Source organism: Gymnoscopelus microlampas, assembly GCF_963454915.1.
Source record: "Gymnoscopelus microlampas genome assembly, chromosome: 14".
In the NCBI taxonomy this organism is placed as follows: domain Eukaryota; kingdom Metazoa; phylum Chordata; class Actinopteri; order Myctophiformes; family Myctophidae; genus Gymnoscopelus; species Gymnoscopelus microlampas.
In genome coordinates, this window is record NC_139951.1 from 15525874 (window position 1) to 15540501 (window position 14628).

General features: G+C 43.2%; 1 protein-coding gene across 2 annotated transcripts in view; it reads right to left on the reverse strand.

The window, feature by feature from the left end:
• The window catches only part of vti1a (vesicle transport through interaction with t-SNAREs 1A), a 185151-nt gene that overhangs the window by 46301 nt on the left and 124222 nt on the right, over positions 1-14628 (reverse strand). Inside the window, exon 7 of one of the 2 annotated variants that reach the window (XM_084078710.1) lies at positions 6445-6506. In XM_084078710.1, coding sequence (XP_083934836.1) covers positions 6445-6506 — 62 coding nt within the window. Of the gene's footprint in view, positions 1-6433; positions 6507-14628 lie in introns of both variants that reach the window. The other variant, XM_084078711.1, reaches the window with a different exon arrangement.

The following is a 14628-nucleotide window of genomic DNA, read 5'->3' on the forward strand; positions in this document are numbered from 1 at the left end:
GCCGCCTGCTCCTCCTCCTGCCAGTCCCCGCCATGAATATGGAGCCCTTCTGCGGGCCGGGGTGCTTGCTTATGTTTTCTGTCTGATATCTCGGCCCCATTCCCATTTCAAAGGGAGGTCCACCCGGGGCCTTGACTTTTTGATCTGCCTGGCGACTGACTCGACCACCTGCATGCGGGATCAGCCGCCAGCGATAGCAGACAACCCCCACAACCAACCACCACCGCACCCTCGAAAGAAAAAAAAAACTGCTCCTCAACTGCCCCCTCTCATCGTCCTCCATCCTTCATTGCCCTTCGTCGTGAACACCCCTCCCCCCCTCCCCTCCACACACCCCCCTCCCCGCTCCTTTTTCCAGGGAGCTGCCCGGAGCCCCAGTGGTCCTAACTGGGTCTGGAGCTGCATGTCATTCTGACTGCGGTGGGCAAGCGGGGGGGAGAGAGAGATGCTTTGCTTGAGATGGTCGCCGTGTAGCAGCGGGGAGTTCTTATGCTAGGCTTGGCTTCAGCTGGGTCAATGTCACACACAGGGCCGTCTTGTATCCAGTGTGAGGGGCCGCGGTGTCAGAAACGCCACGGACACGGTGCTAATGGAAGGCCAAATCAAAGGCTTCTCTCTAATCAAGCATGGCTATCCACACCTCAAGCGTTACCGCCAGGGCAAGTCCACAGCTCAGACCAGCACTAGGAGTAGACCCAAGGTTCCGTTTGTAAAAAAAAAAAAAAAACGGAGGGGGCTGGGACATTTTCTTAACCCCTTAAGCCGTACAGTACTTCTTCATACAACAAGCATGCATGCATCATGTCATGTTGTGAGCTTGTAGATCTACTATTTTTTTGTATTTGTTTTATTTAAAGGTTGTTGTTGTTTTTTTACAAATCCTATATTAAAATTGCCTAATGGGTCGAACGACGGTCGGCCGCTGGACAACCACGGCTCTTGGGGACCCGATGGGCTCTCAGACAAAACCATATATAGAGTTCATTATGACTCAGACACACACACATATATATATATATATATATATATATATATATATATATATATATATATATAGACCAAATATAGTTTCCACTTCAGCTAAACCCAAATATGGACGTGTCATGCCGACTGTGATAGCATGACATTAGACTCAAACAAATCATAATAAGGATCCATATAAGGAGCTCCACGTCCACCATGCCCATCTATGGTGTACCGGGTTGACAGTTATGTCCAAATATGGAGTAAGTGAAGTCGCTCACTCTAACCTCTTGAGTAAATATCTAGCGTATTCAACCCTAGATGACGTGAAATCCCACCATCAAAGTCGAATGCACATACCGGATATGGAGGCAAATACAGATGGAGATCAACACACACTGATGTCATACTCAGAGTGAGCATTTTCACCAAAGAGATTTGGTGTAGAGGGAAACTAGGAGGGTACCAAGCATAGACCCCTGGGGGACTCCAGTCAACAAAGTAAACATGGTTTAAGTGGTTACACAACAAGCATAGAGTATATAACCAAACTCCAGTGCAAGAAATTGAAGCGCTGGAATTCTAGATTGTCCCAAATCTTCTCTCACTTACATTCACAATGTAATTGTCTTCTCTATTTGAATAGATCTGGTTAAGTATGTGAGTGAGAGTAAATCTGATTGGAACTGATGAACCCTCGCTGCAGTAGTGGGTGTCTTCCCCCCCGCCTGTGGAGGGGTGCCGTCTAAACCCCCTATTTTAAGAAAGCATCAATTCTAAGTAGTCAATTGTAATCATAATTAGTAGCATTGATATTATGACTTTTAATAATATTATGATTTCCTTTAATGGGCGTCACTATTAAACCTTAATGAGATCAGTGTGACCATGACAAGATAATTAAAACCCTGAGGACTTCAGATGATGGGATGAATAATTTACAGTGGGCGGATGCTTCCGGAAGCCCGCCGCTAGATCAGGGATGTTCGCAGAATAACTGAGGCGTGCTGCTGTGGCGGAGCAGGGGGGAAGACAATTTAGGGTGGCCAGTTTCTTAACTCCTTAACCGCAGACACTTGACAGAGCCTACATGGGGTCTCTTTAAGATAATGTACCCTCATCCACATCAAAATAGTATGGAATCATTTCAAAGTAACAACTTTTTGACCACATTAACTCTGGTGTCCCTATTTTGGGCAAGCCTGGGTAAGACTGTTAAAAATATATATAAGCTTACATTGTGGCAGCTAGCTTAATGAGTGTCTAATTGTTGCTTGGCTGGGATGATAGCCACCCTGATGGGAGACCTTTTTTGGATCAAGTAGAGATGAGCGGAGGAGGGATGTGCAACGATGACACGATGCGCCCTGTTCTCACAAACTGTGAACAGATTGGATTGCTTTGAAACAGAGAGCACATCACCAAGGCCTAATGTGCTTATGTCTAGGAGAACTCTTGTACCCTGTCTCAAATATCTCACAATTGATATAATCCCCCAAAAAATCTCTCACACACATACACACACACACACGAAATGATTCTAGGCCAGAAGTTAAGCTGCATAACATCAACTTAAAAAAGTCATGTTAGTTAATTTAATCACGTAAATGAAGCAGGGGGCTGTGTGTTATTTGAATTCCTCAAACCGTACGGGAAAAAAAGCTGTCCATTTCAGTGACCTGTTGCATTCAAATGAAGGTCTGTGTGTGCAGCAGGAGTTTACAGCCGCGTGCGCCGTGTGTTTACTGAAAACAACTCAACAAACAATACAAAAGACGCACGGTCCATTAAAGCCGGAAGGTGAGCGAGCATGGACCGAAACATCTGTTGAGGTTTCAGTACACAGGGCGACAGATAGTTCTACCTTACTGCCTTCATTTGTCTTCCACACGCTGCTAGTGGACTTAAAATACAAAGTGCTGCACAGAAGCTGTGCAAACAAGTGAGAGAATAACGAAAGACACCCAAAGCCCCCCCCCCCCCGCCCGGGCACCACCACCTCAAACAGGAATAAATAAAATCAACAACTAAAACGGCCTCCAATTGCCTTGACAGAGGATACAAATATACTATTAATCAAAAGCGTGAAGACCAGGAGAGCATATAATGAAATGAATACAGAAATGGGGATGAATTGCTGAGCAGGGAGGGGAGGACACCCCCCCCCCACACCCTCCCATAGAAGTGAAATATGATGGAACCGTGGAACCATCCCTTGGTACTCTTTTGTCTGTCTGCTCCCCCCCAACCCACCCACTGGTTATAAATGACTTCAGAGTTGACGCCCCGAATCCGTACGCATACAACAAAAAACACACTTTCTTTTATTCAAACGGCGAGTAAAAAGATTTCTTTTTTTTCCCCTGCAAAAGAAAGAAGGAGGTGGGGTTGTCTGTGTGTATGTGTGTGTATATGCGCGCGCGCGCATATGTATCGGCGCTCCCGTCATGCAGAAAGGCACACGGCGACGAGTGGAAAGGGGGCTCGCTTTTCCAAGACGGGGGCCCTTCTTGCTTTCGGAAAGCCCTCATAAATCCTGATTTGAGCGGGGGGCCCCGCTAACCGGAGGAGGTGGTATGGAGACCCGTCGAGAGGCGGGGGGCAGGGGAGGGGGCAGCACAGGGGAGTGGCGGCTCGCTCTCTTAAAATGCTACGTCTGATTAAGTCGTCCCATTAGGTGACAGCTGAACTTTAATACTAATATGATAATATAATATTGAAATAAGCGTGTTATTTACTTTGCGGGGGGGTGGGGTGGGGGGTGGAGGTGAAGGAGGCGCGTGATGGAGAAGGGTGGGGTGGGTGGGGAGGGGTGAGGATGATGAATGATTTCTGGACAGCTCTGGGTGTCACGCCGGGCGATTTGCCCTCTCCCCCCCCTCACTCCACTCCCCTCTAATCAGACTTGACAAAATGGAGACATATGCAGAAATATTGGTTACAGTCGGCATCACAGGGCCCCCTCTGCCCGGGCGCTCTGCTCTTTGCCGTAGTAAAAAAAAACGCCGGCCGCCCCCCCCCATGTGAGCAGCCCCTCCAAATTGTCCATGGGCACTGAAGCATCTATTTCAATTGGCACTTCCTTCCCGGCCCCGGGATTTTACATTTAGCCGGTGTCATTTACATATTACTCTTAATCAAAATCCACAGTGGGGGCGATGGCGGGAGCAGAGGAATGGACAGAGGAGGAAAAAAAGAGAGGGAGAGAGAGACAGAAAGACAGAGAGGGAGAAAAACAAAACCATGGTGTCACGGTTCAGGAGTAGGCTCACAGGCACTTTATAAAATGGAGATGTGACAAGACATTAAGCTGTGTAGGGTATGTCTGTGTGTTATGTATGGGGGGGGGGGGCGGGTACATACGACAGACATTGACGTGCCTGTGTATGTGTGTGTGAGAAAGCCATTCGTGTGCACTCCAGTGTGTATGTGCGTGCCCGCCGGGGCTGGCATCTTTGTGCATATACTAGGAAAGAAGAAAAGAGAAGAAAAGAGGAGGGGAGGGGAGGCACTTCTTGGAGAAAATAAAGGGCTAGGAGAAGAGGACACTACGAGGGACAGGATTGAGGGAATGGCATGTATGGTACGCGCTCATCTTTTTAAAAAAAATAAGAAAAAACATTGTTCTAAAGCATCACGGCACCGGACCGCTCTCCGTCTCTGCGGAGCGGCCGTGGTGGCATTGTTTGTGACATAAACAGGTCCCGTGCGGCACACACAGAGGCAGCATTCACTCCGCGCGTGTCATTCGTGAGACAAAAGCGTAATAACGTTTTTCAACAATGCGAGCTATAAGAATGCGAGAAAATAATTCAGAATGTTCTCAACGGGCAAAGAAAGAAAAGTGCATTGCGCCTATATGGTGGCGCGAGCCCACACAATGGTAGAGATACTGTTAATTATTCTGCAGAGGCATTGTTGTTTATGGCTTATTGTATTGTTTTAAAATCAGAAGGACGGGGGCTCTGAATGGAAGTGTGATTGCCATTAACAGATGGCTCGCACAAAGTGTGAAACAAATGCATTTTTGGTGGAACCGTCACATCAAGTCATTATAGGCCATCATTTTGTGAGCTTGTGGATCGGCTATTTTCGCTATACTCAACACCGTCGTACGATGAAGTGTGAAACAGGGCTGAGCTGTGCTGTAAATTGTAGCAGAAACAAAATAAAGGGCATACATTTCGAAAACGAGAGTTGCAAGTCCCATGCGGCCCTAATTTCAGTAAATGTGTGCAGAAGTGCTTCACATTGCTGCGGCAGCGAGGCCTTCCAATTCTCAACCGAGCCAGTCCGAGGGAAGACCCTATGCCCTTCAGAGATCAGCCGAGGCCTTCTAAAGCCTACGGTACAATTGAAATGCAATGCAGCGCGTTTTTTAGCTTGAAGCTTATTTGTTGCGGGGAAGCGACCCCATGGCATGATGGGAGTAATTTAGGCTGAATGTCGTCTAGCGTCTGAGCATGGTGCAGAGGTATTGGTATTCACGGATAGACTCTAGTGACTCCGGGGATCATCATGGTATGGCATGGTTGTGAATGTTTGCGGAGATATTAGACGGAATAAAACAAGAAATTCAAGGTAGTGCTGCTCAGGCGCTGCTTTTTTTCTTGTGGACTAGACTTACTACACACGTATAAAAAGGTGTGAAGCAAAATGTGTTTATCTTTCTCTCTTTATTATTATATAACAAAGTGAAGTTTGGACTAGCACGTCTATGTTTCCGCACTGCAGGGCCTATTTCAAGGCAGAGTAAAGAATCAACATGATTTAGGGTGCTGTACATACTGTGTAGATAGACTATGGCAAATATTATAATTTACATTATGTTATAAATCCGCTGGCCTCGACACACAGACATAAAACAATGTAGAAACAGACACTCGGTGGTTCTTAGCTCCAAGTTAGTTCATTGCATTCGTCTGGCGCTCCAGGTCAAACCACTCCAATGACAAGGACGACCAGGTGAACGCAGTTAACCTCCTAGTCAGAAGGAAAACTGAACCATACAAGAGGGGGCCCCCCAGAGTTGAGACCCAGAATTGAGAAGCACTGCTCTAGGGCAGTATTTCCCCAACCAAAGATCACAGTGAGGCCTTGTCTGTGTGGACTCTGGAGGCAGTCCAAAACATGTTGCACAAAACCATAACGTGCTTTTTTTCCAACTTGGAAGCTCACCCTTGTAGATTGGCCATTTCCGCTATTCATGGGACACGAATATAGAGGATTGAAGTGGTTAACATTTCTGAAAAACACACACACGTGTGGGGGGTCTCAGCTTTGGTACATAAGAGGGGGGGGCTCCAAGAAAAAAAAAGGTTTTGAATCACTGCTTTAGGGGAATGGAACCGAACCCTCCCTCTGCTCTAGAATGAAATAAAAAATAGCGTTGCCTCAGTTGTACGGAACAGGGGTGGTTAATCACACACGGTACATCCATAGAGGTGCAGTAGAAACAGAGCTCCCCTACCTGCCTCTTACCTTCTCAGCATGCCCGTGAGGATGCGAGAGCTCTTGCCCAGGTTGGCGTCCGTCTCTCTCAGCTGCGGGAAAAAAGGACAGAGAGGGGAGGGGGGAGACTGAGTATTACACTTGTGTGTGTGTGTGTGTGTGTGTGTGTGTGTGTGTGTGTGTGTGTGTGTGTGTGTGTGTGTGTGTGTGTGTGTGTGTGTGTGTGTGTGTGTGTGTGTGTGTGTGGAGTGAAAGTTCTAAACAAACAGGTCAAGGCAAACAACAACATTGTGTTCTATAAGTACTTGTGATAGAACCCCCCCTGCCCTCCCCATCATGTTAACAAAGATTGGATTCATGTGCTAACATTATGCAATTGAAGCTGCAATCAGGAAGTTACAATGATGTTTTATCACATTTGTATGGTAGAGAATGTTAATACAATATAACTAGTAGTCTCCCTCCCTACTCTTCTATTGAGAAATGTTGACCCTGGTGTTTGGTAGGACACCTACTGGTTGACAAGTAGTACTGCCTGATGCTTATAAGTGCAATATCTCCCCCTGGACAAGTGAGGGGTAAAAATCCGGTCTCCCACACATTGGGCCAGGGTTCAAATCTCAGTTAGGATTGCAGCGTTGACTCACCACACACACAGGCAACAAGAGGAAATGTCACTTTAACCAGAGCACTTGACTGCAGACACATTCTTGTTCGCAGCCCGGGGCAGCAAAACACTCAAATTTGTCCTGGTGGCCAGTGAGCAGCCCTTACTGAAGCATTTCAGACAGTGGCTTTCCCAGAGGCACTTCCACCGTGGCTTTTGAGGGAGGGGAATTGCGGGAAGTCTTTTGTCATCACTATCTAGGTGAATTTTCCAAAGCCAGGCCAGTGACCAGACGCTTATGGAGACAATGAGTTTTGTCTCAAACTCACTGGTCTGTGAATTTGCCCCCCCAAAAAAATATATATATTAAAAAAAACTTGTTTGAAGTTTGTATGTATCTTAGATGTTGACATCTTTTGCAAGGTGGAAAGACCGCTCTCTTTCACTATGAAACACATGGAGATTTCACATCAACAAGTGGCTGTAAAGTGTAACAGCAAATAGTTAACCTCCACTAATATGATAAATACAGCATATAACTGCAGAGTAACTGCATTGATTCTCAAACTGGAGCGCAAGGACCCTTTGAGGACGTTCCAGGGGGTCACCACCTAAATGACTGATCGTTAGGAACCAAATGGACACTTATCGGTCCATAACTCAGAGAGAGAGAGAGAGTGTTATTTGCACCCTCAGAGAGTTACATTAACACTGAGGATTTTAAAGTGTTGATTGGGGTCCCAGAGATAAAATGTGGCTTAGTGCATATTACAAATTAAATAGGGTGAGAGAAACATGACAGAATGGTATTATGTATTATTACACACTTTACAGCATTATTACAAATTAGAAAGTGTGCATGTGCATGTGCATGTGCATGTGCGTGCGTGCGTGCACCTTCGTTCAGATTCCTTCCTACTGGTGTCTGGTGAGGATGCAATTTGCACAGTAAAATCCTCAGCATTTATGCAACTCTGAAGAGCGGACAAATGTAAGCAAAATGGTGGCGTGTTCCATTTGTACACTCTTCGGAGTTCCATTAACACTGAGGATTGTACAGTGTGAATGGGCTACTGAAGATGCACTTGAAATAATGATGACCACGGCTCCTTCAGTACTCCCTTGCTGTGCGCCTTGGCTTTTTTCCTTTCCCTTTCTTTTCCCTTTTCCTTCTTTTTTATTTTGTGGGGTCACAGAATGTTTTCTTCCCTCCTGTTTCCAAATGCCAGGATGTGTATTTGCATAATGTGTACTCTCTCTGTGTGTGTGTGTGTGTGTGTGTGTGTGTGTGTGTGTGAGTGTGTGAGTGTGTGTGTGTGTGTGTGTGTGTGTGTGTGTGTGTGTGTGTGTGTGTGTGTGTGTGTGTGTGTGTGTGTGTGTGTGTGTGTGTGTGTACTCTGCGTGTACTCTGCGTGTACTCTGCGTGTGTGTGTGTGTGTGTGTGTGTGTGTGTGTGTGTGTGTGTGTGTGTGTGTGTGTGTGTTAAAGAAAAAATAAATAATGCTGACAGTGCACTGTGCCACTTTAGCTGGCACTAAATTCTACCTGTAGTCACATTTCTTGGTTGCAGTGGGAGTGATATTTTTTTTAGTTTTTTAAAGATAATTTCCTTCAACAGTCAGCAGGGGGTGGTTCTGTTTCTGTCAAATACTAACTGCCTTTGCTATCTAGTTACCCTCACTCACTTACTGACTGTGGATCCAACATTTCACCCAATCTCCTCTATTAATTCAATTCAAATATATCCTATCCACCTCCATTCTATTTTAATCTATCCACTTCTCCTCCATTATCCTTTATTCTCTTCTATTCTACTCTATTCTTTATTTAAAAAAAATGTCAGTATATTCCCTAAGGTGAGTCAAATACGACTGTTCCTTGAAAAGACAAAATAATTACAGTATAATAACCAGAAACATCAGAAACACAATCTAAGCATGAATTAAATAACACCTGCAACTTAACTGCATGATCCCCCACCCCAACCCATATTCTCTTCTATTCTACTGTATTCTATTTCATTATATTATACTCTCCTCTATTCTATTGTATTCTATTCTCGTTTATCCTATCCTATTCTATTTCTATTCTCTTCAGTTTCATGTGTCGGAACACTTCTCTTGCCCTTCTGTTTTTAACTTTCTATTCAGATGTTGGGGCATGGCTGTCTTTTGGCTGTCCATCTCTCCTCTCCATTACATCCACTCCCCTGTCTCTTCCCCTCCATCCCTCGCTCCTTGCCTCTGGCAGCTGGAGTTGGAGTGGCGCAGGTTGCCAGATCCAGGGATAGAGGAGGAGGGGGGGATATGGGGGTTCTGGGGTTTGGGCCCTCTGGCAAACACAACAAGTCCTGCAGTTGCCTGATGTGATGTCTGACTCGGCCCACAGATCTGTCCCCTAGACACTTTCTCCCACTTTCTCCCAAAATACATTTCTCCCTCTGAATTACTCCGTCTCTATCTCTCTCTCTCTATCTCTCTCTATCTCTCTCCACCCTACAGCATCCTGGTCCAACTCTCACTCGCTTTCTTCCTCACTTAAAATGGAATACTGTTTACATTTTAGTGGTCAAACATGTTTTGGTTATTCCCCTTCCCGTACACTAGGGCTGAGTATCGGTATTAGTGAGCGGTTATTACTGACACTCCTACTGCCGCGTGAACTGAGAGAGAGAAGAGTTTGTTTCTGACACATGGAGCCGTGAAAAGCTGTGAAAAATGAAATGGACAATATGAGGCCGAGGTGACAGTGATGCTCATGCAGAGTGACTTCTTATGGAAGGGAAACGACAGTTGGCACTTGGCCCTACCACTAAACAAAGCAACAAGACACCGCCAAAACATCACCCTGAGTGCCCAGTTCACCATATTATTTCAACATCCTCAGTATAATATATATAGATAACATCCTCAGTCATAATATTTGCCGATGAAGACCTAAAAGGGTCCAAACGTTGCACCAGTAAATAAAAGTATTTTTTTTTAGCTTCAAAACAGTGTGCGGATCTTCTCTGTGAACATCCTCAGTATCAATTTTTTTTGTTTCTAAAAATAATAATAATAATAATAATACATCACACTTATATAGCGTTGTTCATAGTATCCAAAGTCGCTTTACAAAACAAATACAAAATAAACAACTTATTAGGAGAGAAATAGTTAAAAGGATAAAGATTTAGCAAAGAGGAAAACATTAAGCTAAAACTAAAAGGCAGAAAGGGAGATTTGATGTGTAAATGTCTTGTCTTTGCTGAAAAGTGCATTATAATACATGGAAATGTGTTATGTTTCTATGATAATCTTCACCTGTCAATTCTTGAAAGACCTCTTTCCACCGTTTTCGTGTGGATGCATTTGCTAAAGTTGCTCTGTTCCACAATGACAATTGTAGTTAATGTCCACAGCACAGCTGATGGATAATTGGTATTTTATTCATTTCAAAAGTCTGATGACAATGGCAGTGAAACAATCAACCAAATACTCGATTAATCATTCCACAGAAAAGTTATAAGAAAAATGTAAATACTTTAGTGATGTATCATGTACAAATGTCAAATAAAGCATATGAATAGCATATTATGCTGTTTACAACTTTAAACAAATGAATGCTTGTCTTTCATTATATTATGGTATTATATTATAATATTATCATCATCATCATCATTATCTCATTATAAAATGAAAATATACAGCATGTGTTTGACAATTTCAAGATGTTCAGATAACTAGCATTTTTCATGATTATGTACCGCATTGCCTTATTTGACTGTAATTTTATGATCCGAGTCATATTGATCAATCAAATAATCCACAAAGATTTATTATCTAATAAAATAATCGTTAGTCGCAGCCCTGGTTGACAATTCGACAGACCGTTGGGACGTAAGCATAGTGACCTCAGTCTATGCTGGCCAGAAAAAGGACATTCAACCAAGAAGTGACAGGAACTGGCTTTCGGCCACGACGATTAAAACGAGGCAACAACAGCCGACGTGTCACTGTCTCTCTGAGTGGCTGACGGAGTATTGTAGACCAGAATGAAGGATGACGAACCAAACTCCTACGACGCAGCAGGGGGTCCAGTGTTTGGGGCTGAGCAACTTGACAGGAGCATGCTCTTTTGGCCCGAGGAGTTCACGCCCGCTATTGACTTCTATTTGTACCGTATAAAGCAAAAACAAAAGGCCACGTCTCCTGCTGAGTGTGGGAGGGTTTTGTCTCTGTGCATGTGCGTTTTTTTTCCTGTGTTCGCGCATTCGTTAATCCCCTGTCGTCAATGCACCTGAAGATTTATGTGCGTAATGTATTCATTTCTGTGTGTACGACCCTATAACCTATTACAGCCTTCTGATGTCTCCTTCACACCTTTCAGCAAAGACACACATCTCCTGTCTTTATATATTTTCTCTTCTCTTTTAGCCCCACAAACCATCTTTAACTCATTCAATCCGGGAACGCATCTCTGTCATTTTAGATTTTAGCTGTAACCATTATTTTTATACTTTGGCTATTCAAAAATAGCAGATCTACAAGTTCATAGAATTCACAGAATGCCACGCTACAAGTTTGCAGATCTACATTTGTGTTGAATACATATACTGTATATATATTTGAAACAACATTTTTAACTCACATCTTTGCTCCTGGGGGGTTCCTGGAACAACATATTTTGATGGGGATTGGCGGCCATAAACATATCATTTTGTAGCAACAATAGTTTTTCTGAAAAATGAATACATTTGTAGAGACATTTGACGCAAAACAAATGTTTGCTTTCAAAAATATATATTCAAATATTTGCCAAAAAAAAACAGGATTTTTCTAAAATAGCAGATATACAAGATCATAGCGTGGCACTCGGTGCCGCGCTATGAGCTTGTATATCTGCTACTTTTGAATAGCCAAAGAAATCTAAAATGACACAGATGCGTTCCCGGATTGAATGGGTTAAAGGATGTGTGTGTGTGTATGTGTGTTGGGGGGGAGTTCAGCAAAGACGACTAGCGGGAAGAAAGTAGCACGAGAAAGAGAGAGAAAGAGAGAGAAAGATAGAGAAAGATAGAGAGAGACCGAGAGGAGGTAAAAGCAAAAAAAAGAGAGAGAGTGCTACAACTGCTCTCGGTAGAGACGCCGTGGACCTTTTTTGGAAAGGAGGATGTTTGATTTCCTTTGAAACGGTCTATGCCAGGGCCCTCTACTATGTTGTGATCTTTAAGTACGCCACGCTGAGGGGGCCCATCAGAGCCGGGGGGCCCCTCACTGCGCTGGGACCTGCCTTGTCTCTCTGCCTGGTCTGTCTGTCTATATCGGCCTGTTTGTCTGGCTGGCTGGCTGTCAGGGTTGCGAGGAAGGGGGTACGGGGCCGAGATTGGCGGAGGGAGGGAGTGGGGGTGATGGTGGTGGAGAGGAGGAGGAGGAGGAGGAGGAATAAAGCGGGAACGGTATTGGTCAAGCCTTCAGGTTAAAGCAAAGTCTCACAGAGAGAACATGGGGAGGCCTTGGCTGAATGGTAAGAGTGGCTGTCTGGGAATCAGAAGTGTCATACTTATAACGCATTCAATTCCGGGAACGCACCTGTGTCATTTTAAGATTTCTTTGGCTGTTCAAAAATAGCAGATCTACAAGCTCATAGCGCGGCACTCGTAGATCTGCTATTTTTTCTTAATCATGAAAATGTGTGCAATTCTTTGAATGTATATTTTTTAAAGTGAACATTTGTAAAATATGTTGTTCCAGGGACCCCCAGACGCAAAGATTTGAGTTACAAATGTTGGCTTTAAAAAATATATATATTCAAAGATTTGCACACATTTGCATGTTTTTTTTTTTTAATAATAGCAGATATACAAGCTCATGAGCTTGTATATCTGCTATTATTCAATAGCCAAAGAAATCTGATTGAATGGGTTAAGCCCCAACTCGTCCCAGGGAGCAGTGACAAATTAACCCAATGAACATTATTAGAACAATTGCTATCGACTCTTTTTTTTCCACTGCATGTTTGAACAGCGTAAAGACAAATATTCACCACATTCATCATCTGTCTATGCTTCTGCTCTTTGTCCTTTAACCTGTGTTTTATTTATACAACACTCTAATTAAAAACGCTTAGAGAAAGTGGGACAATATTTGACACACGTCAAACTAGAAAAGTTTGCTTCTCTGAGCACTAGGGGTGTGCCGATACACTAATTTCACCAAACGATACGATACGATATTTGGCTCACAACTTCGATACGATTTCGATACGATACGATACGCACTTTTTTTATTATGAAAATATATGGAGGAGAAAAAAAGAAAATGCAAACAAATAATTCTGTTTTTGCATTATTCAGACATGCAAACTTGTAGCTTTTCAGCTACAATAGCCGTTTTGAATCCAAATAGTATGACACCTGACCCGAAAAAAAAACATGTTGTCACTCTTTTCACTTCGGGGACGTTTGCATGCCTGATTATTATGATTGTAAAAAAAAAAAAAAAAAAAAAAAAAAAAAATTTTTTTTTTCAAAAACGATATTTTTTTTTTCCAAAACGATACATATCGTCGCGAAAACGTATCGCGATATACCGCGGGACGATATATCGGCACACCCCTACTGAGCACAGATCTCTTCCAGGCTGGGTTGGCTACCATTTGGAAGGCAATAGCAGCCAATCGGAATGAAATAAGAAACTTCCCGACTGATACATCTTGATCACATGAACCCACAGATAATGTGTACTGATGTGTGTGAGGTTTGGACAAAAATCTGTAGGAGTAGAAGCAAAAAGTGTGTTTTGAAGAAAACGCAAAATGGCAAAAGGTTTCACACCAATCGGTCCAGCTTATCTGCTCACACAGACACCCAGATAGACAAACAAACAAACAGACACACGGACGGACAGGGCCGAAAACATAATATCCGGCCTGGTGGAGATACTAATTATCAACTCTTGGCAGTGGTGTAAAGTAACTAAGTACATTTACTCAAGTACTGTACTTAAAGGGCAAGACCACTTTCGTAGAGGTTTGGGTTGTGTAGTTACCTTGCCATGATGTAACTCCAAAGGTGGGCAAGAAATAAAAAATAATTGCTCCATTGATTAGAAATTGATAATTCAAAATATGCTCCTCATTGACTTACATTGTACAGTAAAACAGCTCTCAAAGTCACTCTTTTAGCACAAAAACGAACACAAACGAAGTTGATTCAGACAATATAGAACATCACCAAACCCAGTACTGTTTTTTTTTTTAAATAAAAATGTCAATTTCCTGTTGATTTTGCCATTTTTAATAAGTAGAAAACCCGGACTGGCTCGGCGGATCCGGATCCAGATCTTCAAATAGTAAAATCAACAGTAAGTTGACATTTTTATTAAAAAAACAAACAGTACTGGGTTTGGTGATGCTCTATATTGTCTGAATCAACATTGTTTGGGTTCATTTATGTGCTAAAAGAGTGACTTTGAGAGCTGTTTTACCGTACAATGTAAGTCAATGAGGAGCATATTTTGAATTATCAATTTCTAATCAATGGAGCAATTATTTTTTATTTCTTGCCCACCTTTGGAGTTACATTATGGCAAGGTAAATACACAACCCAAACCTCTACCAAAGTG